We start from the raw sequence: 26745 nt of genomic DNA, 5'->3' as shown, positions 1-26745 counted from the left end.
GTTGTGATGTTGTGTTTACATGTATGCATTCCTTTTCTCATAATATCCCTTCCGCCCTATGTTTTGGAACCGTCTTGGCAGGGTCCTGCGAACGATTTACTTTTTTTACTGGGGGTAAATTTGACAAAAGGAGGCTCACTTTAAACAAAATGAAGGTCACTTTGGTTTTGAAGACATCTTTCAGAATACCTGTGGGTGCTGCCTAAGGGGAATGCACGCAACACCCCCAAGGAATTTTTTTGGTGCTTCAGCACCCCCCCCCCCCCCCGTACACACGCTTCCCCCATTTTCCCAGGGCAATAGGTTTTGGATTGGATGGGATTGAACGCCTTTTCGTACTTTCTCTTCATTACATTCATTCCACCTTTTCAAAATTCTACTGTTTCTTTATATAGGCTTTGTAAAAGTTTTGTATATATATTTTTTCGTTTTTTATTTTTTTTACACGATTCACAATTTGACAGCAAACAAATCGCAACTGGTAATTCATCCTAATCTCTCTCTTTTGACCATTTCTCCTCTTCTTCCCATTCGCTTTCTTTCCTAAATGTCTTTTCTTTTGTTTCTTTCCCTTTTCTTTTAACTATTTTCTCTTACTTTCCATAATGCCCCATTCTCTTTCCTTTTTATTTGGGATCTGAGTCGGAATAAAAACAAAGAGTACAGTGATTTCCAGCTATTTCTTGAAACCTGTGTTTATTGCATACAAAATTGAAAGGAAAATCTGTGATTATCTCTTTTGAAAAACATCACAACAAACCTTCAACTTTAATACGTTGTATTATATATATATATACTGGTACACTTTACAAAAAAAAACTCACTTTACATCGGCTACCGAGGCATATCAACAGTATATCCACTTTCCACAAAATAAAAATGTTTGCATATTTCTTTCCTTTCCTGTGATAACAACAGCTCAAAGTCACCGTTTATCTCAAATATATATGGCTTAAATCTTTTCCTCTTTTGATTTCAATCTTCACTTTTTAAACTTGGATAAAAATATATATTTCAGTTTTGGTATAAAAAAAGAACTAGAAATCACGTGCGTATAGCCATAACACTGAACAACATACGCAAATGAAAAAAAAAGAAAAGACAAATAAATAAAAATGAAATAAAGTCTTTACATGATGAAGTCCTACATCAAAATGTCATTTTGTCGCATGCATTCTGGTAAGTACTGCTGCATTCTACGGAAGAGATTCTGGCTCAGGTTTGGGGTGATGACATCGACAACCTGCTCTCCAATCTGTGCCAGCGTTGCCATTCGCTCCTCGTGAGGTTGGAGAAGAAGATCTTCTCGGACGTTCGCTAACTCCCTTTTGACTGCCGCCTTCCAGGTGGAGAAACAATTTTCAACGATGTTGAGAAACGGGGAGTAGCATAGGCGCCGGAAGCGGGGGGGCAGGGGGGGCACTTGCCCCCCCAAATAAAATTTTGGGGGGGGCAAAACGAGATTTTGCCCCCCCAAAGTGCCCCCTAAAGTAGAAAAATTATAAATTATTTAAGGACAAAAGTATACGATGGAAGCACTTTTCTGCCTAAAAAGTGTCATTTCCATTGTCAGAAATGAAAAAATTTCGCCCCTGACGGGGCAATTACGTATCATATTCATAGTAAGCCTCGCGTCTTTTGACGAACATGTCCCTCTGTAAAACATACCTTTGATAAGCCCCTTTACCATCTTATTACAGTGTTATAACGTTTAACCTTTTAATGAATACATTTCAGACTAAAACTGAATGGCAAATTGAAAGTGTACCACATCCGCTTTTGGAATGTAATTGTTTTCTTCTAAATAATGTTACATAATGTACGTTATGAACTGCGGTAGTTTGTCAATCAGTTCATGATTATTTACAAATGAAATTTCCTGGAATTTGATATTCATCATTTTCTGGTTATGGTCACATTTTCCCCAGAAAATATGTAAAGAAAAAAGAAGATTTTGAAGTCATCCAAAAGTGCTTCCGAGCCATACAAAACATGCAAAAGGAAACATATATCGAGTAATGTATTAAACTTTAATGATTTTCAGAAAAGTTTTAAATTGTTAGATTTCTTTTTCCTCGATCCAGTTACAAAATATGAAACGTATTGCCCACGCATGAATAATCAGGGAGTATCTCCAATGCTGATGTCAGAAATGATTTGTAAGAATGGGGATTTAAGTGCTTATCGACGTCTGCCACGTCAGAACAGTATAACATTTTAAATTTGAAAATACATTCATTAGAATTTCTTTTGTTTCTGTTTAATACACTCCTTGTTCTGACAGGAATTTCTTGAACCTTATGATTGTGCTCTCTCGCGTCATCGGTGTGTATGTAAATGTACATAAATAAATGTTTCTGAAAGGATATTGCATGAAAATTTAATTTCTGGTATTTTGAGTCAATATAAGCGTGATACGTAATTTAAAGGGATGGTCCGGGCTGAAAATATTTATATTTTAATACATAGAGTAGAATTCACTGAGCAAAATGCTGAAAATCTCATCAAATCGGATAACAAATAACAAAGTTGGTGAATTTCAAAGTTTAGCAATATTTTGTGAAAACAGTCGTCATGAATATTCATTAGCTGGGCTGATGATGTCACATCTCCACTTGTTCTTTTGTATTTTATAATATGTAATTAGGTTTATTCAAATTTTTTCCTCCAAGAACTAGAAAAATTGGATTGACAACTGATTTAGTGCATTAGATATTTATTGCTGCAACTTTTTCATTATAAGGGGGACATATTCACACAAGTATGAAATAATGAAAAAATTATGATTTTATGTAATAACATAAGAAAACGGGAAGTGGAGATGTGACATCATCAGCCCACCTAATGAATAATCATGACGACTGTTTTCACAAAATATTGCTAAACTTTAAACTTCAATAACTTTATTATTTGTTGTCCAATTTTGATGAAATTTTCGGCATTTTGCTCAGTGGATTCTACTTTATGTATTACGATATAAATATTTTCAGCCCGGACCATCCCTTTAATTGATCAGACATGAAAACCACATTCCGGTTCGACCATTTTGCGCATAGATTTCATAGGTTCTCATAAATTATGAGTATAGTTTTCGTATTGAATTCTATGTTCAATTCGCAAGAAATTTATTTTTGAATGCTCTTAAAAACGCAACTTTTATACTCAATTTTTACACAAAGTCCTTAGCGTGGGGGCGCCACACCCTCTCCAGCTCGATCGCTTCGGTCACTCACGCTGTCAAAAATATTGTGCCCCCTTCGGGATTTTGCCCCCCAAAAACTGAAAGTGTTCCGGCGCGCCTGGGGAGTAGGGTGGGATGTTCCTGACTTCCACATGATCTGGTAGGTTTGCCTGTCGGGCACGACCATGAGCTCGAGCATTATCGAACAACATGCTGGTGTTTTGCTCCGCAACAAGAGGAACTTGCTCCAGGAAATGTATGAATCCGTCACCATTCATTCCTCCTTGGATCAGGTCATGGTGGACAAGTCCTCTTATGTTGCTAACCGCGAAAGTCATTGTAAGGCTTGCTCCTCTACGTCCCGTCACGACTCGAACTGCTCGATGACCACGCCTTGCTCGACCACGGGTCCTCTTCGTCCACAGGTTGAATCCGGCTTCGTCTATGTATACGAGCTCTCTATTGACACCTGTATTCATCATCCAGACAGCGAACTCCATCCTCATTCTCTTGGTTCTATCGCTGTTTCTCTCGGGCCACTGAGTCCTCCAGCTTCTTCATGCAGATGAGATTTGCTGTTAACATGTTGGACAAAGTAGACCGTGAGAAGTGCTGAGCATTGGGAAGTCGACGTCTGAGCTCTGCATTAATCTGATCCAGTGTAAACTCTGGATGTTCCCCGACAATATCTATTGCCACATCCCTTGCTTCATCTGTCACAAGTCTATGACGACGACCACCTCGTGCAACAGAAACGACACCATCCCTTGCCTCTGCCCGGCGGATGATACGGTAGGCTGTATCACGTTTAATACCAAGTACCCTTGCAACTTCTACATAATCTTGCCCCTGCCTAAAGGCATCAAGCAATCGCTGCTTATCTTCATCAGATATCTTGGCATACGGCATCTTTGCTCTTCACTTTCAATTAGCAAGTCTAAACGGACATTAGATTTACCTATACGACATTTGATTTACCTATTGTAGACTTGACGCGTTAATTAATGCAGGATTATGTAATCATTCCTATTGTTGGGACATTTGAATTCTCTATTGGGACTTCCTTTACCTATTAGGACATTAGTATGACAAAACGGACATTCGGTTTCTCTATTGAATAAGAATTCTATTGTACGGATATTTGATTTCTCTATGGACATGTGCTCTATCTATTGGGATAAAAGTCTGGCTAAAAGGACATTTGAATTCCCTATAGACATTTGTATTACCTAATCGGACATTTGCTCTGACACGGCGGACATTTGACCTGGAAAACCTATATACTAATTCCTATAAACATGATAAACGTTGTCAATACGCCATTATACGGTAGCTGTAAGTTATAAACACGTTCAGTAAGTTTTGTGGTCGTCCGGAGCACGTCTTCATACGTCAATATACGTTGGAGTTAAGTTACACATACGTTCAAAGCACGTTACTCATAGGTTAGAAGTAAGTTTTAGGGTACGCTGGACATTATCTCGACGTACATCGACTTATACTTACGAGTAACGTGTGTCAACGTGTATCAACGATCGCGTAAGTTGCCTACAACTTATGGCCCGCGTATGCGGGACGTATGAGCCATACGCTGGCATACGTCTAAAAATTTTGTGCTTGCAAAAATTTTTTTTCGACCACCTCGCCGTATGACGACGTATACCAGCGTGTTTTAGCGTACTCTTAACGTATGCAAAACTTACCCGTAACGTATTCGACGTACGCCAGCGTATTCGCCAAATTCCTCATACGTCAGGCATACGCTGTCTAAAACGCCAAGGTGTGACAGCGCCTTAAGGAACGGGCAGTCGTGCATGATGCAGCTAGCACGGCCTCCGCCGGGTGCTCTCGCGCTGAGGCGATGGTCGAAAAGCGCTCTACGGCCGCTTTTCACCAAATTCCAGCTCATTGTAGCAGATCAATGCGACCGGAACGGAGTAACGAAAAATGCGAAGCTTTGGAGCGGATTTCTTTCTTGTTTGTTCCTGGAACGGAAATTTGAGTGTGAAAATGGGGGTCCCCTCCGCGGCACATACCCATTATGCATTATATACTGAGTGCCCCCCCCCCCCCGGCACCAGCCCTGAATCTATATATGTCCACACCAGAAAAATGTTAAACAACACCGTTTATGGTATTAGTCTAACACCAGATAGGGGTTTATACAACACCCATTAGTATTAAAACAGCATCGGTTTGATTCTAATCTGGTGTTGTTTCAATACTTCTCTGGGTTGGACATATATAGATTCCGGGCTGGTGTTAAATCAACACCGGAGTTTTTGCAGTGTACATGTATATTAGAATAATGATTTTTGGTGGCCCTTGTTTTTAACAAAGAAAATTTAACAAAGAAAATTCTTATCGGCAGACGTACCTGTAAAACTGGTATTAAAGAATATGAATAGAGCACCGTCATTGTATTTGTTCTTTTTAGGTGGCAATATTCTTTAAACCTTTTACTGAGATAACAAATTCGTTACAGTATCCTATTTCCTTACACAATACACACAGCCTGAGTGCGTCAGATTGTTTGGTGGTTTTTTTAAACGAGGATGGTGTAGATTACAACATCATGAAAATATGTATCCTAAAAACAATGAATATGCATGTGATTGACTGATTGATTGACTGATCGGTTGATTAACTGTTTGATTGATAGATTGATCGATGGATAGGTTGATCAACAAAAATTAATTTCGCTTCTAATTTTCAAATAAAATTACAAATCTGAACTATATAGGCCTATGGGAAAACCTCATATAGCGGAATTGGAACCTCTTGAAGAGCATAGTTAATTTAAGCTTTCCCTGAATAAATAAAAATTAAAAATATCCCTATAATAGCATAGGTACATTTTCCCATAATATATGCAACCAGTGAATATACGGTGTATTCCGCCCGCATTTATAGGGTCATGTCGAAGCCCCCCTCCCCCTCCCCTTAATTCTGTGAGGTAGATTCTCGCTAATTGCACCAAAATGTGTGCACGTTAATCCTTTAATTTCATTTTCAAAAGTCCAAGAGCTTCCTTTAATGCTATCGAGTTTCAACTTTTATGCATCCCCCCGAAAGAAATATCTGCATATGACCGTCTTCAAGGGAATTTAGAGACAGTTGGATGGTCAGACGAGTGTGTGCTTAAGATTGGGGTAGAATGTGCGAGCTTGGACGTATGTGAGGGTGTGTGTGTGCAGAGATGAATGGGAACGTGTGTGTAGGTGTGTTCGGTGTCTGCAATAAGTAATAGCATCTCGTCACCCACCCATCTCCCCCCCCCCCCTCCTCCTCCTCACCCACTAGGCAAAATCACACACAAAACCCTCACCCACACTTCACTTACAAGACCTTTGTCCCTCGAAACTGATCTACCAATATCGCTAAACATGCCCAACTTGTCCCATAGCTGGAAAGTGTGCACGATATACTTTCTATAGGACATAAGTATGTGTGTCACTTGGTTTTTATTCATAATTACACTCCAAATCCTATCCCCGGCCCGACTTTAGGCACAAACACGCACAGTCGCACACACAAAACTCTCACAACTCCTCCCTTACACGACCTCAATCCCTCGAAACTGGTTTCGCACTGTCACCAAGGAGCTTCTTGACGGCCGACTTTCAATTGGCTCTGTAAACATGGTAAACGAGCAAGTTTTGGAAACCAAGCCTCAGTTTATTACTCTCATTACATACCGATGGATATGCAGCGAAGAAGGCTGTGGACATAATGAATTACCTGCTTCGATTGTTGATGTGTTTCCTCGTAACAAGTAAGTGTATAATATACATGAATACATCAGATTTACATTAAATTGAAATTATGATCAATATATTATGATTTGCAATTGCATTGATTTTGCACTCAATTTCAAGTTTCAGAGCAACTTTGGATCTGAAAGTCACTTACGAATTGTTATGTAATTCTATTATTCGTCTATCCGGGGGTCGTGAAATTGGTGTCCTACTAAAGTTAGGCAGACTTGAAAGAAAACGTCAAGGCAAGGCGCATCTCCTGCTTTTCGCCTTACAGATATATCGCGAAAATGTCGAGGGGTAATAAATCAACCCAGCCCGTCCCAATACATTATAAAAAGGGTAAAATTTGGGGGCAGTATTTTACCCAATGAGGGAAGCATATTGTCCAGCAAGGTTAAACAATAGACAGCAATTACTTAACAATGGGCTAAATCTTCATCACACTGGAAAAATAAAAGTGCCAAAAAGAAATGCCCGAAGTTGGTTGGACCCACAATGACCCTCATGGAGCACTTTAACCCAATATTTTTTAGAGTGTAGGGTTAAATTATGTTGAAAATTGTATGATTTGATGTTGTCTTTTTATAAAAAAAAAAAAAAAATTGGGAAAACTCGTACCCTTCAGGATGACAATGTTAATAATCGATTACTTTGCTTTTCAGGATCAGTTGCTGCAAAGCTGGTCGTGAGGAGTAGCAGCCCGGTTACCTCCTTTGTCGGCGACCGGACTGAGTTGACGTGCTCCTTCTCCCCATCCAGCTCCCCGGGATCCTCATTCGCTTGGTCTCTCGACGGCAAAAATGGATTCAGCGAGCAGGTACGATTATGTGGCGGCGAAGATTGCGATTCAACGCGACACCAATCCGTCATATCTGATGAAAACGGAACGGGGAGGATGACGATCATCATTTTGGATACGGTCCTGTCGGATGCTGGGAATTACACCTGTTTGGTGCTGAACAACCATGATGCGCAATCAGCCGTGGTCAATCTGGACGTTACGGGTAAGAGTTTAGGGGCGTAACCAGGGGCGCGTAGGGGCGTAACTTTGCTCAGAATAATTGTGACGAGCACTCAAAAAGCGGGATTTGCAGTCTCAGGCTCGTCTCATTTCAGCGCAATACCGAGTAATGCATTATGACGTTTTCCTCTAAACAAATTAAGACATTTATACTGGCAGGAAGCCCGGGCAGGAAGCATATCAATATTCTCGTCAATATATCCTCATTTATGCCGAACTCTTACATTAGGCCTATACATTAGTCTTTGATGTTCACATTGAAGCACAACGATCAAAATGCACATGCAAATACTTGACCCGACTTTGGCACATATTCTCATTTCCCAATATTGCCCTTACTGTCAAGAAAACGAATCCAATCCATTCCTTCCATATATCATAGTTAAGATCGCATTTATTCAAACGTTCCCATCACCTTGGCAAAAATATGAAAATAATAATTTTCACGAAAATCCAATATGGCCGCAGAAATTGCCTATGCTGAACCCCATGGGACACGAAATAGCAAGGGGAACATCAAAAATTGACATGAGAGCCCCCATTTCGGAATAATATATAATGCATTACCTCTTTGTCTCTTGTATCTCATCATCTCGACAATCGGGATGTAATATATTGGTATATATAAAACCGGTACGCAAGGATAATACTTAATGCAGGTTTTTATAAAAAAAATTATAAAGGCCTATCCATGTTATCTGATCTTTATTGGGAAACAGTTAAAAATAGAATCAATTTTCCAATCCTAAATCTATATATTGTCATCAAATTTGAAAAACGTAACCATTCTGAGAAAAGTTTCTGTTCGTATTTCCGTTATGCTGCTAACTCCCCACTAATTCCTCTATTTTAAATAATACACCGAGAAATTAGTTTTTGTTTCTACCCATTATGCTGCTAATTCCCCACTATTTTTAACAATACACCGAGAAATAGGTTTTTGTTTCTACCCGTTATACTGCTTGTTCCACAATATATATATTTTAAACAATACCGAGAACTGATGCGTTGCTAGATCTGGAATGAAATGAAAACAATAACAAGCAATTTATCGTATCAAAACCATAGGGAAAAGTGCAGATATTCTTAACCTTTTCCATCATTTGTTTCAAAGAATATGAAATAATTAATTTTCATTAAAAAAATCGAGAATATCCAGCATAATAATGCTGTTTATTAGGTCTTGATTCTGTTGCTAAATAGCATGTAATTTGTCTTCTGGTGATTCTTCTTTCTCTTCTGTCTTGTAGTGTGCTGGCAACTATTAAAAAATTGACTAATTTGCCTCTGCTTGAATTTGGAGCCTTCTTTGTGAGGATGAAAAGTGTGTTTTTTTCCCTTCATCATTTTTCCCCCTTTAATTTTTTTTACTTCACATTTTTTTGTTTTTTCTCCTTTTGTTTTCTGTTAATCTTTTTTTCCTTCTATTATTCGCTGCCTCCTCTTTTTTTCCTGTTTTCTATTATTTTCTTTGTCATATTCTTTTTTCTTTTCTTTTCTTGTTCTTGTTCTTTCCTTATCTTATTTTTCTTTTTCTCTGTTTCCTCTATTTATTTTTTTTGTATCTTTTTTGTTTGCTGGCCTTGATCCAGTCTATAACATTTATTAGCTCACAATTTACAATCCAAAAAAAAACGAGTTGGTTAACATCATCATTATATAAGAAAATATTTGAGTAGTCAGCGAAAAGTATACAGTAACTTTGATGTCTTTTGAATATCATTAATATAAGTAAAAAAGAAGTAGGCCAAGAAGACTACTCGGTTGGACACCACTACTTCATTTGAAGAGTAGACGAAGTGTTATTATTAGCTGAGTTGATCCCCTAATTACTCCAATGCCTTCTATTTGACTCCAAAATGACAACGTTTATGTAAGAAAATTTCGTGATTAATTATGTCGAAGTCCTTGGAGAAGTCAAGGAAAATACCGAAAGTATGACAACCATTATCGATGGAAGTGGTATAACTTTATAATAATAAATTATTAATAAATGACAAAACTACACGGGAAGTTATATGTTTTTCACGGAATTCTAGTTGGAAGTTGTCTGAAAAAAAGCAGTTGTCCTATATAGTCATGATGGTATGGACAAGCTTTTCTAGCATTTTAGATAGTGTGGTAAGGATATTCGACGATGGGAACGAGTTGATTGTCACCTTTTTTCAACAAAGGGATGACTTTGGAGATTTTCAGTTTGTTGGGGACCCGTCCAGTGATAAAAGAGACATAAAAATTTGTATGAATGGATCTAAGATGGCTATAAGAGTTTTTTAATAGACAATTAGGAATACCGTCACATCCGGGGATTTTTTACTTCTTTTTCTTTTGCATGTTATTTGCAATATTAATGATTTTTTTCTCAAATAAGTCATTAACTAGAAACTTCAGGCAATACAAAGAAAAGTGGGTCAAACACGATGGTGCACGGGAATCCCCATTTCCGACTAGACTAATTTTCTCCCTCTCACCCCCCCCCCCTCTCTCTCTCTCTCTCTCCATCATATCTTGCGATATGTCAATCTTTTACCTCTCGCTCTCGTCATAACACCGAATGTTGTTGAATTAAAAATGAAATACAAGAAATCATTGCAAGTGACATTAAATCGATTGGTGCAAGCTCTTTTCTGTCTAGCACCTTTCATAAGCTCGAGAAAGACGTTATGAATCATTTTATGCCTCGGCGTAGGTTCGATATGTCAATCTTTTACCTCTCGCTCTCGCCATAACACCGAATGTTGTTGAATTAAAATGAAATACAAGAAATCATCGCAAATGACATTAAATCGATTGGTGCAAGCCCTTTTCTGTCTAGCGCCCCTCCCTCCCTCCCTCCCCCTTTCCCCATAACTCTCCCTATCTGTTTCACTCTTTCCAAAATAATTTTAAATCAAAATTGCCAAGTGGTAGTATGTAGAATGTAGAAAATAAATTCGATTAATATAGCCCTACATTAGATATCCCAATGCCGATAGACCGAAAGTAAACAGTTGAATTTTAAGACTACGACCAAGGATGGGCATGATTAAAGATGCCCTTACAATCCTTGATCATTAGGCAATTGTTGAGATTGTTTCATTATTATTTGACAGGAAACCATTTGACTTATTAGTTTCAGGGTTAAGTCCACCCACAAAGTGTGGATTTGAATCAACCGAGAAGACTTAATAAAACAATAACCATAGACCTGAAAATTCATCAGAGTTGGATGGTAAATAAAAAAAGTTTTAAAATGTCATAACTTTCTAACGTAATTTTACATACCGATTTCGATTAAATTGTCTACGTATGCTAATTTATTTATTTTCTTCTTTATCAAATCAATTCAAGCTGAAAATACATGTTCTAGCCATCGAAATGTTAGCCATCATTCATCAGGTCTGTATTTACCATTTGAATAATCTTGCACATAATTACAGAGTGTACTGTCCACCGACCGACCGTAGATTGCGACGACAGTATTGACCTCAACTCATTCATGGATCTCACGTGCTCATATCTTACCCCGTACCAGACTTTGGAAGAGTTCACGCGGATCGCCAAAATATTCCTCTCACCTTCCTTGAGACCCGAATATACATCAAGTTTGCCCGGGTTTGAGATTCACGTGAACGTTACCCGGGATAGCATTCCAAATGCCTCCGAGGTAGCGGCAGACCTGCGACTGATTTCACAGTGCTGTAGGACGGAGTCGTCTATGCCATGTAGACCACCTGATAGACAGAACGTATGTTCTGACGTCTGCTCCACCGATGTGTATTGTAAGTATAGGACTACAGCAGAGAAACGGTGAGGAGACTCTGTCCTCTTTTCATACTGCAATGGAACGTTGAAATCCTGGCACTTATTATCATAGTAAGCTGGCAAAACTTGATAAAGGACTGTCCATATACGATGCTTACGATGCTCACCGTATCCTTATATCGTAATGGAGTTGCTTGTTAGGCCTGGGTATATGGGCTTTAGTATATGATCCCCTCTGCACCTTCATGTAGGCCATGTAGTTCATATGGTTACAGGCTACGGAGATTATGTTGTTATATATTTTAATACTGGAGTCCCCTATGCTGTAATGGGAAAGTTCGTACTGATTGCGCGTATTTTTAATGTAACATTATGATGCAATAGAGTTGTAATTGAGACCTGGTAGGTATTTGCTTGAACTGATATATAGGAAATTATTGTATCATAACATAGTTTTTTGCCCATTTTAAAGCTTTTATTTTATTTAGCCTTCCCGTCTGAAGGTCTTGGTACTAAAGAGTATATGCGTGGATATTTGTCTTTAATCCTATGTCCATTATAAAAAGGATTAAAGGTTGTCACATAGCACTACATGTACAGGGTAAATTGACACCCGACCCCCCAACCCCGGCATGTATGATAATGCTCTAAAATTCCATAGATTTTTACTTTGCTACAACGGTCAAGTCTATTCTGAAAATATTACTATTTGTAGATCCACCTTCTGACCTCGTCTTGACCCGATCCCCATTGGAACCTTGGCGGGAAAGATGGCACAATGCATCCTTGGCGTGCAGATCAAATGGCTTTCCACCACCTAGTGTCTCCTGGAGGAAGGTTCAAGAGGACACCTCACCTGGCATTGTCTTAGCTAACGGGACAGGGTCATCCTGGTTGTTCATTGCAGAGGTGCATCGCAATCATTCTGGAGATTACCGATGTGAAGCCGGTTTGGCGGCGCAAAGAACAACTATCTCTGTGCAATGTGAGTTAGAATACGGAAACGATTGTGTTTGTATAATCAGTCACAAAAAACACCATTTATAATTATGATACTATGCTCAGTGACCCTAAACTACGTTTGACCTTGCTCGTATGACCGAAGACTTATGCAAGACGACCAGTGGTACTTGATTACTTTAATATGTCCACGTTTCATGAACTATTTTTTCTGGGTGGTGTAAAGTCATTTGTCCCTTGTAATGGGACCTAAAACTCAGGCAGAATGTTTATTGATGCTCGACTATTTTTATGTCCAACTGTTATAACCAGATCCATAAGCTTTTAAAATTATGATGACGTTTCAAAAACTTAATCTTTGGTTAAGATTTGATGACACCGCCGCCGTCGGAAAAGCGGCGTTTACAGTCGCGCTCTGTTATGCAAGAGAGAAAAAAATCACTCTTCTGCTATTTTTGTAGATTCTAACGTCAGATATGGCAAATAATGAAAAGATTTCGGAATTTTAATGACTTGAGTGTTTGACCTCTGTCATGGATCGATTTAATACAAGAAATCTGGCAGGTAGGCAACAGTAAACACAGGACATTGTACATGTATACTAAGCCATATGGAACATTTTTGTGTTCTTTATATCAATGGATATAGTGTGGGCCGACAATCTAACGTTGCAAATATTTCATAATACACAAACAAGATTATTTAGTTGGAATATCCATCCAATCTTCAATAAACAGATCCCCCTGATATTGATCGACGGGTGTCCATTATTCACGCCAATGAGGGGACCGGAGCCATCCTTTCGTGTCTTGTTGATGCCAATCCTTCAACGACATCGATGATCACGTGGTCAACGCCTAACCAATCACAGGTCACTACTAGTACCTTCAGAAGACTCTCGACAACTCTACTGGAGAGCAGATTGCAGGTCGCAGAGAATGTTCACAGAGATGTCTTCGGGAATTATACTTGTACCGCCATAAATTCACTCGGAGCAGATTCGTTCGTTATTCAGCTCACCGGATACTGTAAGAACATAGTTCCTTGATCGTAACCTACTTCAAGGGTATTCGATTGTCTGTTTTTAAGGCTATAAGGAAAATTTAGAGATCCACTCCCGGTTATTCCTTTTTTTTAATCTGATTTTTCTGTTTTGTGTAGCCATTGTTAATATTGCTGAAGCTTTAAAGAAAAACATGTACATGCGAAACGCTATAAATCATGGTCTAGCATTTTCGTGACTGCGGAGTTCCTTTCTTGCAAGTCCTGATGTGCTGTTACCTTTTAGCAATCTATTTATCCTTATTACCAGGTCACCAGGCATGTCTCGATAGGACACTGAGCCATCTGTCCTGTAGTTGCTTGTTTACAAGCATTAGTGCTTTGCAATCACTTATAAATCACTATGATCGACACCATAATAACTTTCTTTCCATACGCTTCCATAAAGGCTTCCCAGATCCCCCTCATGACCTGCAGGTTATCAGCTCCTCGAAAACATCCCTCACTTTCTCGTGGACACCCGGTCAAGATGGTGGCAAGCCGATGACATTCGCAGTCTCATACTGCGTCAACGACACCCAGGAAGAAAGGTGCCGCAGAGAACAGGGGATAACGGATTGGCAGTTCATCCTAGACGGGCTAAGGACCTATACTCAGTACAGAATAATAGTACGAGCAGAAAACGAAGTCGGGAGCAGTGATGGCGTTGACATCTTTGCGTCGACTGCTCGTAAGTCGATCGGCCTTCATCCAGTATGTTAATAATGTAAATGTTTAAAATGAAAATATCTATAGTGATGATATTTACGATGATGATAATTCCAGGCTAGAAAGAACACAATGCCACACAATGTGTACACGTAACGAGCTATAAGGATGTAGGAATGTGACACGACATTTGATCCGGCGATAATTGCTCCGGGTTTTATTCGTCTAAGATATTGGGTAAGGGTTAGTGTTAATGTTATGTTTTATGGTTAGGCTTAGTGTATAACGCGAAGTCCAGGGGAGCATTTCATCAATATTTTTGTCCGACAAGTTATCAGATCTGACATCTTTCCATGATTCTGATTGGCTGGGAGGCATTGCTCCTATGGTAACTGTCAGATAAAACGTCCGACAAGTCCTTTCATGAAACGCTCCCCAGGGTTGAAGTTGGTCATTCCAATAGTATGCGGAGTTTGCAGCGGAGCATTTGTCATTGGAGCAAATGTCATGGAATCGTTAAAAATTGATAATATGCTAAATCTGTGAACACATGTGGGGGACAGTATTGGAAAATATTTATATTAATGATAATAATATAGCTTCTTGCATCAGACTGATAAATCAGCCTATACGGAAAGAAACTATACAAGATACGACAGATGAGGTTTAAAGAGCAAAAATTACTGGGAAAATACTTGCCTGTCAAAATCTATATTAATCTCAGTACAAAGTTAAAATAATGGAAGTGTGAGTAACAAGAAAGGAAAAACTACAGTGGATAGCCAGCAGATTTCACAAATTTTCTTTTTGTTTTCTTCATTTTTTTTCTTGCATGGCAGCGGGTACTGTAGATGAATTGGGTAAGTGGAATACTTATATAGACCTATATATGCACATGATTTATCAGTATCGTATATTTAGTCTGTCATTGTTGTGGTAGCACTTCTTACAGTACGTGGTATCTGGTGTCGTATAAGTTTCAGTACTTTGCCGAGCGATGATGACAACGAAGTAAACACAACTGATATGAAACTAATAACACTTCTTTCCAAGTTGAGGAGGAAAATAAAATTACTTATGGTATAATAGAAAGTGTTTAGAATTTCAAGTGGATTATGAACTGGCAGAATTGGTGACCTTCTATTTCACTCGAATTAACAAAAGATGATAGTAATACGTGAGTATAACGATTAAAAACAATTCAGTAAGCCGAAAAACACAATGAGGTGCATGTGGACAATGGCGTAACTACAGGGGGACGGTACCCCCCCCCCCCCCATCGGCTGGCAAAAAAAAATGGTGGAAGAAGAAATTATTGTGTATTATATTAATTTTTTACACTTTTCGCGAGAGTGATCACGAATTTCCTTGTTGACCATAGTAGATTGGGAGAGAAATGAATACCCTTTAGCGATTATTTCAGTCCACAATAATGAACCTATTTATTTTATTTTGTGACATTATACTTCAGAAATGTTTTTTTCTTAACCTTATGAAAAAAAATCGCTTAGGGCCTTTGTGTTCATCATTCCTGGTGCTCGAATTGTCTGTTTAAAGAGATATATAATCCTGTTGTAATAAACATTCCGTTTTCACGTAATCATACACGAGATATATTTCCTCGCACTTCAGGTTATTATTGCTATATGTAGTAACAATTGCTTCTTTTTTCGACTTCTACAAGTGATTGCCCTGCAAGGTCTGAATATAAACCATTTCCATTCCGTCCCTTCGCTCGTATTAGTGGATTGGTGAGATATGTTTGCTTATCATGAATTCCTTTAAAAAAAAATCCTTTAAAGGTCAAGTCCACCTCAGAAAAATGTTGATTTGAATCAATAGAGAAAAATCGGACGAGCACGATGCTGAAAATTTCATCAAAATCGGATGTCAAATAAGAAAGTTATGACATTTCAAGGTTTCGCTTATTTTCAACAAAATAGTTATATGAACGAGCCAGTTACACCCAAATGAGAGAGTCGATGATGTCACTCACTCACTATTTCTTTTGTTTTTTATTGTTTGAATTATACAATATTTCAATTTTTACGAATTTGACAATTAGGACCTCCTTGGCTGAAGCACAAAATGTTAGAATAATTGAATTCCACGTGTTTAGGGAGTGAAACTTCATTTTACATGATAATGACGAGAAAATCAAAATATTTCATATTTTATACAATAAAATACAAAAGAAATAGTGAGTGAGTGATGTCATCAACTCTCTCATTTGGATGTAACTGGCTCGTTCATATAACTCTTTTGCTGAAAATAAGCGAAACTGTTTGGGGTCAGTATATACAAAAATTTCAACTCGCGCTCACATTGTACGTATAATGATTTCAACATTTTCCTTATAATGTCCTTTTTAATGTCTGAATAAAAAAATGTTCAGCTCGCGCTTGACAATCGCATTATTTGATCAATGAGATACATATCCGTTTTATAGCACAGTACTTAAAATGCCTCCATTAAGTCAGTACACTTGGCAATTGAACACGCTTCGCGCGCCTACTAAGTGATACAAAAATTTTAGTTGGTGCCCCCCCCCCATGCCGTAACCCACGGTACGCCACTGCGCATGGAGGGTTATAAAGGAGCAGGAAATAAGACGAATGTAGCAATAATTGGATTGTGTACAGTATGGTTCTTATGTTTATGATATTCGCACATTCTATTTTCACAGGTATAAGTGCAACATATGAAATGAAAACAGGAAGGCTTGACATCTCCTCAACAGAGAGGGACACAAGTGACCTCTGCATCCATGCTGAGTTTCACGTCGGCGGGTTGCAGAAAATGAATGAAACGTGTTTACTTCCGGGTCGGACGGTGTACATCACGAATGGCGCCAGGGAGCATCAGCTGTGGCTGGTCGTGTGTGGCCGTGGTGTTTGCAGTGCCTCAACACGTGTAGAGTACCTGGATGGCAGCGATGGAAGATGGAGTACGTTATTTGTCATAATAATAATAATGGGTATTTAGAGGCGCTAAAAACAAAAAGTACCATAGCGCGTACAAAAGTAGGAAACATTTAATATTTGCAATGATTACTATACAATATTCAAGATAAAAAGGAAAATATTAATTATTGAGGAAAAAGGTATGTCTTAAGGGATGATTTGAAGCCAAGAACACTGGAAACATTTCTTATTGAAAGAGGGATAGCATTCCAAGTCTTGGCAGCTGCTACGGCAAACCGTTTTTCGGCAGAGGAGAGTTTTGACAAGGGAATGCAAAGTCTGCATGTGTCAGTGATTGAACGAAGATTACGAGTGGGTGTGTATAATTTGATGGTATTATTAAGATATTCAGGTGCTAATTGATTTAGAGTTTTGTATACGTATAAACAGACTTTAAACTGAATGCGTTGGAATAGAGGTAACCAGTGGAGTTCCTTAAGTAGGGGTGTAGTATGAGTTCGGGATCCAAAGCCAAAAATTAAACGAGCGGCACGATTCTGTATAACTTCAAGTTTTCTTCTATCTCTAGCTGACAAAACAGTATATAAACTATTACAGTAATCTAACCGAGAAAGGATAAGTGCTCGCACAGCATGGTGACATGTCTTAAGATCAATAAATCTACGAATCCTCCACAAATTGCTGAGATGATAATTACAATTACGGACAACCTGATTTACTTGAGCAGACAGTGTGAACATGTTATCAATGCATACTCCAAGAACAGTAGTTTTAGTGGAGATGGGGATGCATTGACCATTAACATTAAGCTGAATATGTGATATTGATTGCAGATGGCGGGTAGAAGAACAAAGAGCTATGAATTCATGCAATTACTCTGCAAAAAAAATCCTATAGGTTGATTTAACAACAGCCCGGAATCTATTTATGTCCACACCAGAAAAGTGTGAAACAACCCCAGTTTGGTTTTGGTCAAACACCAGATAGGTGTTAATACAACACCAATCAGTAGCAAAACAACTTTGGTTTGACTCCGAACTGGTGTTGTTTCAATACTTCTTTGATGTGGACATGTATAGATTCGGGGCTGGTGTTAAATCAATACCGGAGTTTCTGCAGTGTAGTAAAATTTGTTATGGTGAAAGTTATGAAGATGATATGAAAGAATTAGAGTATATAGGCCTACATGGTGGGGTGCATGGGAGACCCACAGAGATCATAGTCTGCATACACCGATCTTTAATATTGTTTCTTCACAATGTCTTAGGGCATAATGAGGAGTCTGAAGTGAGAGTAGATTTACTATGTACTCTGCGGCTGCCTTCGCCAGAGACAGGGTTTCGCGTCCATATGGTCTTCACACTTGATTGGTTAAAGTGTCATATATGAGTCTGTGCATGTAGACTACAGGGAACAGGACTATTTTGCTAATGTGATATCCTTTCTCCCCTCTCAGTTTAATTCTGGAAGCATTATTGCGTTACTAGCCACACTGCATGAGCCCGGTATCTATATATGTCCACACCAGAGAAGTCTTAAAACAACACCAGTTTGGAATCAAACCGATGCTGTTTTAATACTAATTGATGTTGTATAAGCACCTCCCTGGTGTTAGACCAAAACGAAACTGGAGTTGTTTAACACTTGTCTGGTGTGGACATAATAGATTCCGGGCTGGTGTTAAATCAACACCGGAGTTTTTTCAGTACGAGACCTCTCTGTTTTAACATACTTTTCTTCCTTCTGTCTTTCCGGTGTCATCCCTTTTCTCTCCCTTTTATTCCGACTTAAAAAATCATAGGGTACCTACGTCACCAGTTGCCCCCCTCTCCCCACACCCTTGTTACACCGCACATGTCTGTGATAGCTCAATCACTCGCTCACCTTGAAAAAAAACTGTGCGCGCACCTTATTGAACACCCTCTCCCACACACACTTCTTTTTTTTCAGATTTCGCCTTCGCGACCGCCAAATCGCGAATCCCTACTGGAAAGAATATACTGTCACAAATGGTTTTGCACATGCAGTCTTGAACAGAATGCGAAATGACACAATGTTGAATTGGAGCGTTTCAACAGTGTGAATGTTTATGAACACTGTGATCAGAAGGGATTTGTGATAGGTTCCCTTCATTCATCAGCGAAAGTGCCATATGCATTGCAGAAATTTAAGTCACTACCATGATTGCTGTCAGCTCAGTTTGATGGGGGGATATACCCTTTTAAAATGATGTTTTCTCGTCAAAACTGTTTTTTACAATTTCTGATTATTTCTGTTCCAGGCCTGCTCTTCATCTTGGTCGTTTCACTGGGATGTTGTCTCGGGGTGACTGTGTTAGTTATTATTTCCTACTGGCTGTGTCGCGTAACAAAAGAAAGACGATGTAAGAAATATCCTTGTTTGTAAGCTATTACATCAATCCGTTTCCCACAATAATTCTGTGACGCCTTCTGCATAAGAAAACGTGGCTTATTAAAATCAGAGCCACGACATTATATGCAGTTTTGTGCTGATAAAGTTCGTGAACCACATCCTACATGCTGGTTGTTGAAATTATACAGTGCGTCCCAGAATAAACGAAACCGAGATTTAGCGAGCATTTATCATAACTTAATCATAAATAGAATAGACAAATGACCTACCAATTTAAAGCTGAGAATCTCCTCTTTCATCTGATTTTACTTAGGATATTTCCTATTCACGCATGAGTGAGCAAAGTTGAAGAAAGGATACCAAAAACTCATTTGGCGGGGGGTATCTGGGTTTCGAAAAGAAAACCACATTTCTGAAACGTTCAATATCTGCTCATTTTGGTACCCCAATTACAGAAAATGGTCAAGAAATAAAAAAGTTGTGGTCATTTGAAATAAGGCTTGTATTTCCATATTTCCGCGTTTTCACCGGTTTCCCACAGAAGCTTTCGCATGGTGAACAAAAGATTAAATGCATGGCTGATCAACAAAACGGAGTGTCGAGTGAGTTTGAAAGCCAGCCTAGAGAACCTCTTCATTTTATGACATTATTGAAATTCAAGCCTTATTTCAAATGACCAGAACTTTGTTATTTCTTGACCATTTTCTGTAATTTAGGTACTAAATTAAAGAGCAGATATTGAACTTTTCAGAAATGTAGTTTTCCTTTTGAAACCCAGATACCCCCCGCCAAATGAGTTTTTGGTATTCTTTCTTCAAATTGTTTTTGCTCACTCATGCGTGAATAAGAAATAATCTAAGTAATATCAGATGAAAGAAGAGATTCTAAGCTTTAAATTGGTAGGTCATTTGTCTATTCTATTTATGATTAAGTTATGATAAATGATCGCTGAATCTCGGTTTCGTTTTTTCTGGGACACACTGTACAACAGCACTACAATGTTCTGAGAGCCCAGAGAAACACAACTTTATGACAGTAATACTTTACTATTAAATATCTAAAACATGACAGACCTTGAACACTTTATTTTCTTATGCGGTTTACTAACTTTAAGCACCACTGTATGTGATTTCAATGCTGGGAAACTTACAGCTTTGATTTCCCTTATGCTCTCTTGTTTTAGCATAGTAACATTTACTGTAAGTAAATGGTTTTTGCAACCTGGTTTAGGTATGTTCTGATCAAGCATTGCTTTAGACATTTTAAAACAAAATGTTCAATTTTCTAATAGTTAGTGAATAAAAATTGAACGTAGTCTTTTAATTTTTTGGAAAAACTTTGTTTAAACCCACTTTAAGCTCTTGAAGAGCAATCGTAGACTTGCATCCACATAATAGTAGCCAGGTTGTAAAATACGTTTAATTTATATTTTACAATTGTAGAGGGAAACTATGAGGTTCCACTATCACTATTTTCTTATTGGGAGTTGGAAAACAGTTTGATATTTTAAAGCTTCGATATATTTCACATATTAACAGTTCGATAGCCTGTGATTTTCCTCCCAGTATGCGAATTAGGGAACCGATAAAGTTACCCATTCACTATTTTTATTATATTTCATAACATGAAATATGTGACATGCATTTTGATTTCCTCCCTTGGCATATTAACGTCAACCTATTGGAGAAAGGGTCTCCTTATGGTCAAACCTGGAAAAAAATAAATGATTAAAGCAATGAAATACAACAGACACGGAGAAAAATCAACAGTTCTTGAGTGACATCATCGATTTTCTCAATGGTGTATGTTGTATCAATGTGTTATGCATAGAACTGTTTGGTAAAATAGAGCGAAACTTTAAATGTCATAATTGTCCTATTTTGCACTTAGATTTATTGAAATATCAGCTTTCTTCTTGTTTGATTGCCCTCTTCTTAAAGGAGAATGAAACCATTGGAACAAGATAGCTTGTGTGAAAACAGAAAAATCTAAGAAACAGATCAACAAAAGTTTGAGAAAAATCGGACAAATAATGAGAAAGTTATGAGCATTTCAATATTGCGATCACAAATGCTATGGAGATAGCAAATTGGCAATGCGACAAAGATGTCAGTGATGTCACTTATGAACAACTTTTCCCATTACTTTAATATATATTTCACTTGAATTGCCTCTTTTATCACATCTATCCACAGATCATGTGTTCTTTCCCCATGAGGGCATGTAATACATAATTTTTAAGAATATATCATGGATAAAGAGTTTGTATCATCATAAGAAAAAGCAAAAAGAGACATTTTGAGGGATTTTATAGTCCACCAAAGGGAAAGTTGATCATCAGTGACATCACACATCCTTGTCGCATTGCCAATTGGGGGATCTCCATAGCATTAGTGATTGCAATATTCAAATGCTCATAACTTTCTCATTATTTGTCCGATTTTTCTCAAACTTTCTTTATTCTTATTTTTTAATTTTTCTGTTTCTACACAACCTATTTGTTCCAAAGGTTTCATTCCCTTTTAACCATATGGACATTCTTTTGGCATGGTTGGTGTAGAATTCTCCTTTAATATTTTTGTTTGTATATTTGCCTGTACGCAGGGAATTCTGTGGATTTTGATGGCATGTCAACGATTCAAAGAGCCCTTCCCTTACCCCCGGCCTGTGCCCTGGCGATTGGAATAGGCCCCAATTCGTTCAAAAATGAGGACTCAGAACTTGTAAGTATCCCTTACTTGGTGGAATAATTTTTAACAGACATAATATTTTTTTAACTCTCATTCATTACTCTCATTGACATGTATTTCTTTTCAAGATTTTAGTCATTATTTGAAATTTATTAATTTAAAATAACGAAAGGGTAACACACAATTTACTATTTAGTCGTGGTGAAGAGGGGGGAATAATGCTAGGGATTGATTGAAACATTAAGTCAAGTTGTTGGTAGATCTACAGTTGTTTCATACATTCGATGATCAGAGTCACTTGCCTTCGGATGGGAGGGGGTAGGGATGGGGGACATTTTTCAAGAAGACTTCAGTACGCCGCGTGTCTAGGTGAGACCAGAGAATCTTTTGACTCCAACTCTTCTTGCTAGACAACGGATAGCAGGCTTCGTGATACCTTGGATGTTGTCTCGTAGAACCTTGCGATGACGCTTGGCACCACCCTTTCCAAGACCCTTTCCTCCTTTTCTGTGACCTGATATCTTGATGAATGAGAGCTGAAGACTGGGCTCCCAACAAAAAAAAATCCACGACCAAGAAGGGGGGTGGGTGAAATATATATTTCTTTATATGTCAAGATCTATCACAAAATTTGATTGTTTTGTACTAAACATGTTAAAAGGTCTATTTGTATTAATCGCCTTGCTCACAACTTGGCTATAATGAACGAAAACCGAATGCCTTTCGAATTCGTGAAGGATTCGGAGACTATGAAAATCGATGTTCTGCATTATTTCTTCAGCAGAACTATGATGCAATCTTGAATATCAAGGGTAAGGAAATCAGTGACAACCAGCACAACTCCAACATCAATACACCGGGAAACACCATCACTCAATCGGATCTAAAGATCACCCATGGAGATCCATTTCCTCCAGAAGGCTACATGAAGATGGATGCAGGCAAGACAGTAGGTGTCCCTGACCAAGGCATCTACACCACCCACTTGCATCTCATACAGGACGGGCCGAAGGAAGCTGAAGGAATTCCTTACGGGAACGCGGCGATCGTCCAGACATGCCAGAATTTGACGCCAAAGGCGACGGACGAACCTGTGCAGCTGCCCCACATCGAGGTCAACGATGACACCTACACGGTTGCCGAACGTAACAAGGAAGAGCCTTCGGACTACATGGTTCCGACGAGTCCAGGATGCGATTCTGTCCATGATACTGTCCTGTAACCCGAGGAAGTCATGCCCTAAACAGCACACTCTAACATAAATCCCGGGTCAGGTAGATCAGGAAACTGGAACTTTTAGTGTGCGATCTGTTCCGGGTAGGAGAAGATGTCCATGAATATAGGTCCAGTGTGACTAAAAAGGGCCGGATCTGATCCGCAAACGGTTACATCGGACCATACTTCGGCCATGTTGACACAGACCGGAAAATGACGTCAATAAACCCATTTTTAAGTCATTTCTACCCGGGTCGTATGCCTATACTTGCTAGCTGTAAACTTAATACGCTCAATAATTTATCTTAAAGGTTGATTGGATCAATTGTAAATCTTTGTAATACGGGCGCCTCGTTTCACTTGTGATATTATTATCACAAAATGTCCATCTTCGAATTCGCATATTTGGATATTGACTCAAAGTGGTTTCCAAAGTTTGTGCGAGTGTGTGATTGGGTGGGAAAATGAAGTCCCATCATGCGGATGGAGTGTTGATAATTGGTTAAAATGAGAGGAAACATATAGGCCTATGTGCGTTCTAAATTTCAGATATTTTTGTTATGCAGGGGCCTGTGTATTGTGAAGTTTCATGCATTAAAGAGCTAATACTTTGATCATTTTAGAGAGACTTTAAACAAAATAAATATTATTTTACTTCAGGGCCGCGGAACCGGGGAGGGGGCTGAGGAAGGCTTGGCCATCGACCCCATCACCACTTTTTTCAATAAAAACGTACAAAAATGCCATTGAATTGTGATTATAGGCAGGTTCGACGCCTCCCTCACTTTCGGCTGAGCCTCCCCCCCCCCCCTCCCCCTTTATTTTCGAATTTCTCCTCTGCGACCCCTCGGCATGCTTGAGCGCGCTTGTGGATGTTGGTGTTTGGATGAGTTTGAGATGGGAACGGGATGGGTCCATGGTTCCAGTATGACCGTTTTATTATGAGTATGTGGATAGGATCATATCGGCGGGATCACCCTTTCTCTATTAATATTTCTTCAATGAAAATTTGCTTTAATATTAGACCTACACTATCAATTGATATGTTGTGTTGGTTGATTGGTGTGTATTTATGAAGTTTATTAATTATTTATCAAAGATCTTGTTCTATTTCATTCCAGGATGTTTTAAAAGAAATGTATATATATACACAAGCATGTGTTTATTACCTATTTTGTTTTTAAATTGAATACTGCACCGAAGATTTTGTTCAATACTTTAACTTGTGAAAAATGTGTGTTTTTTAACAAAGAAAAATAATTATATAATATAGAATTTAAAAATAAATTGCTTTAGCCTTCAGATGTACAGTGTGTGTGTGGGTGTGTGTGTGCGTGTGTATAAAAGTATGTATCCCCACAATTGAGGACAGCTCACAAAAGCTTCTTTTTTATATAGAATTATGACAATAGTGGCAATTTTACATTGACTGACAGGTATCCGAATTCCTGTAAAGAACAAGCACTTTCTGCATGGGCAAATAAAGTATTTCCATAACCACAATTCCTAAATAGAGATTTGTCTGAGCTTTCATCTTTGTTTTAACTTCGGGGATTTTGGTGGTTTTTAACAGCCCCTCGTACATCACCTGTATGAAGATGTTAGCGAGTTTTCACATCGCCGTGCAGAACAATTTTCGAAATCACAATAAATGTACTAAAAATGTGGGTCATATGACAATGAATAGCTGGGAGTTTATTGTCGTAAATTAAAGAAAGGAAGGTGCCTCGTTATGAGCCAAAAGTTTTGAGGGGGGCAGATTGTTGCGCATCGAGGTGAGGAGTAGGCCTGTGACAAAATGAGATGACGAAGTCTTAATAAAAACGAAAGCTAAAGCTAAGAAGAATTGTTTCCTGTGTCATCTCCCCCTGATCTTTTGAGTTGATACTCATCTCATTTTATATATGTATATATATATATATATATATATATATTGATATATATATGTGTGTGTGTGTGTGTGTGTGCGTGCGGGTGTGTGTGTGTATCTATACACACACACCCTCACAATCCATACTAATCCCATTTTCCACAAACTATGTACTATATATCTCCTGATTTCACGCTAGTCGTTAAAAAAAATAGCAAGATATATTCTGTCTAGTATCTTTTATTTTTTTCATTGAATTACTCACCAAGACTGGGCAGAAACTAGATTTTAGTATCTGAAAGCAACAAACAAGTCATTATTTTTATATACATGTTGTTAACCTTACCTTGCACTTATAAAATTCTAGAAAACAATCCCTTCTTTGCACTATTTGACTACTGCATCGATCTCAATAAACACGATGTATTATTTACAAAGTAATAAAATATGTTTCATTTCCTTGTGCTATTTTGCTTTCGTGTGATTGAATTTGAACTTGTGAATAAGTATATTTGAGAAATGTTATAACTTATGATCCATGTATTTATTACGATTTTTACGCTTGTCATTGTTGAGTGGCGTCTTGAGGGGAGTCCTTTTTCAAGCCTTTGTGCATATGACTGTCCCCTCCCATGTAATGATTGTTTATCGTTATTTAACCGTGAAATATTGTCAATACATTTCATGTCGTATGATATTTTTTTTAATAGATATAAAGAATCAATCAATCAATCGATAGAGAGATAAAGTAGAAATTCTATCCAGTATCTATGATGGTTTTTTTAAGTAGTTTCTCATTACAGATTATGAATACATCCGTATATTATCATATTATATAGATAGATATATATGTGTGTGTGCGTGTGTATGTGTATATATGTGTTATATATATATACACACACACCCTCACATTCCATTCTAATATTTTGTCCACAAACTATGTACTATATATCATGATTTCACGCTAGTCTTTGGTAAAAACAAATAGCAAGATATATATTCTGTGTTGTATCTACGATTTCTTTTCACTGAATTAAACTAGATATTAGTATCTGAAAACAACAAACAAGTCGGTATCTTGACATACATGTTGTGAACCTTATACCTTGCACTTATAATTCTCGGAAACAATAGCCTCTTTGCATCATTTGACTACTGTAGAGAGCCTAATAAACACGATACATTGTTTACAACTAACAAAGTAGTAACATGATTATTGTGTTTCATTTCCTTCTGTACTTTCGCTTTCGTGTGCTTGAATTTGACCCACGTACACGGTCTTGTTGCGTGTGTTTA

At 38.2% G+C, this 26745-nt stretch overlaps 1 protein-coding gene across 2 annotated transcripts; it reads left to right on the top strand.

Moving 5' to 3' along the window:
• Positions 1 to 6592: 6592 nt before the first annotated feature.
• On the top strand, positions 6593 to 24885 carry LOC121414219 (titin-like). 2 transcript variants are annotated; one of them, XM_041607317.1, is made up of 11 exons: positions 6593 to 6956; positions 7605 to 7946; positions 11383 to 11724; positions 12423 to 12692; positions 13405 to 13695; positions 14118 to 14399; positions 15217 to 15237; positions 17064 to 17324; positions 19583 to 19684; positions 22279 to 22397; positions 23149 to 24885. In XM_041607317.1, exons 1-11 carry the CDS (start codon positions 6914 to 6916, stop codon positions 23584 to 23586), a joined length of 2511 nt encoding a protein of 836 aa, XP_041463251.1. In that variant the 5' UTR covers positions 6593 to 6913; the 3' UTR covers positions 23587 to 24885. The 2 variants fall into 2 exon arrangements, with proteins under 2 accessions (XP_041463251.1, XP_041463250.1); XM_041607316.1 differs by having other exon boundaries at positions 6594 to 6956; positions 23146 to 24885.
• The last annotated feature ends 1860 nt before the right edge of the window (positions 24886 to 26745 follow it).

This window comes from Lytechinus variegatus, chromosome 4, assembly GCF_018143015.1.
Source record: "Lytechinus variegatus isolate NC3 chromosome 4, Lvar_3.0, whole genome shotgun sequence".
Lineage (NCBI taxonomy): Eukaryota > Metazoa > Echinodermata > Echinoidea > Temnopleuroida > Toxopneustidae > Lytechinus > Lytechinus variegatus.
Note: the sequence above shows the minus strand (reverse complement) of the source record. Positions and strands in the feature narration are given on the sequence as shown.

Excerpts from the sequence above, each read along its gene's own strand:
- LOC121414219 (XM_041607316.1), top strand. The coding sequence starts at position 6,914 with ATGAATTACCTGCTTCGATTGTTGATGTGTTTCCTCGTAACAA. Across the intron at positions 12,693-13,404 it reads AACAACTATCTCTGTGCAAT|ATCCCCCTGATATTGATCGA; the intron begins GTGAGTTAGAAT and ends TTCAATAAACAG. Across the intron at positions 13,696-14,117 it reads TATTCAGCTCACCGGATACT|GCTTCCCAGATCCCCCTCAT; the intron begins GTAAGAACATAG and ends GCTTCCATAAAG.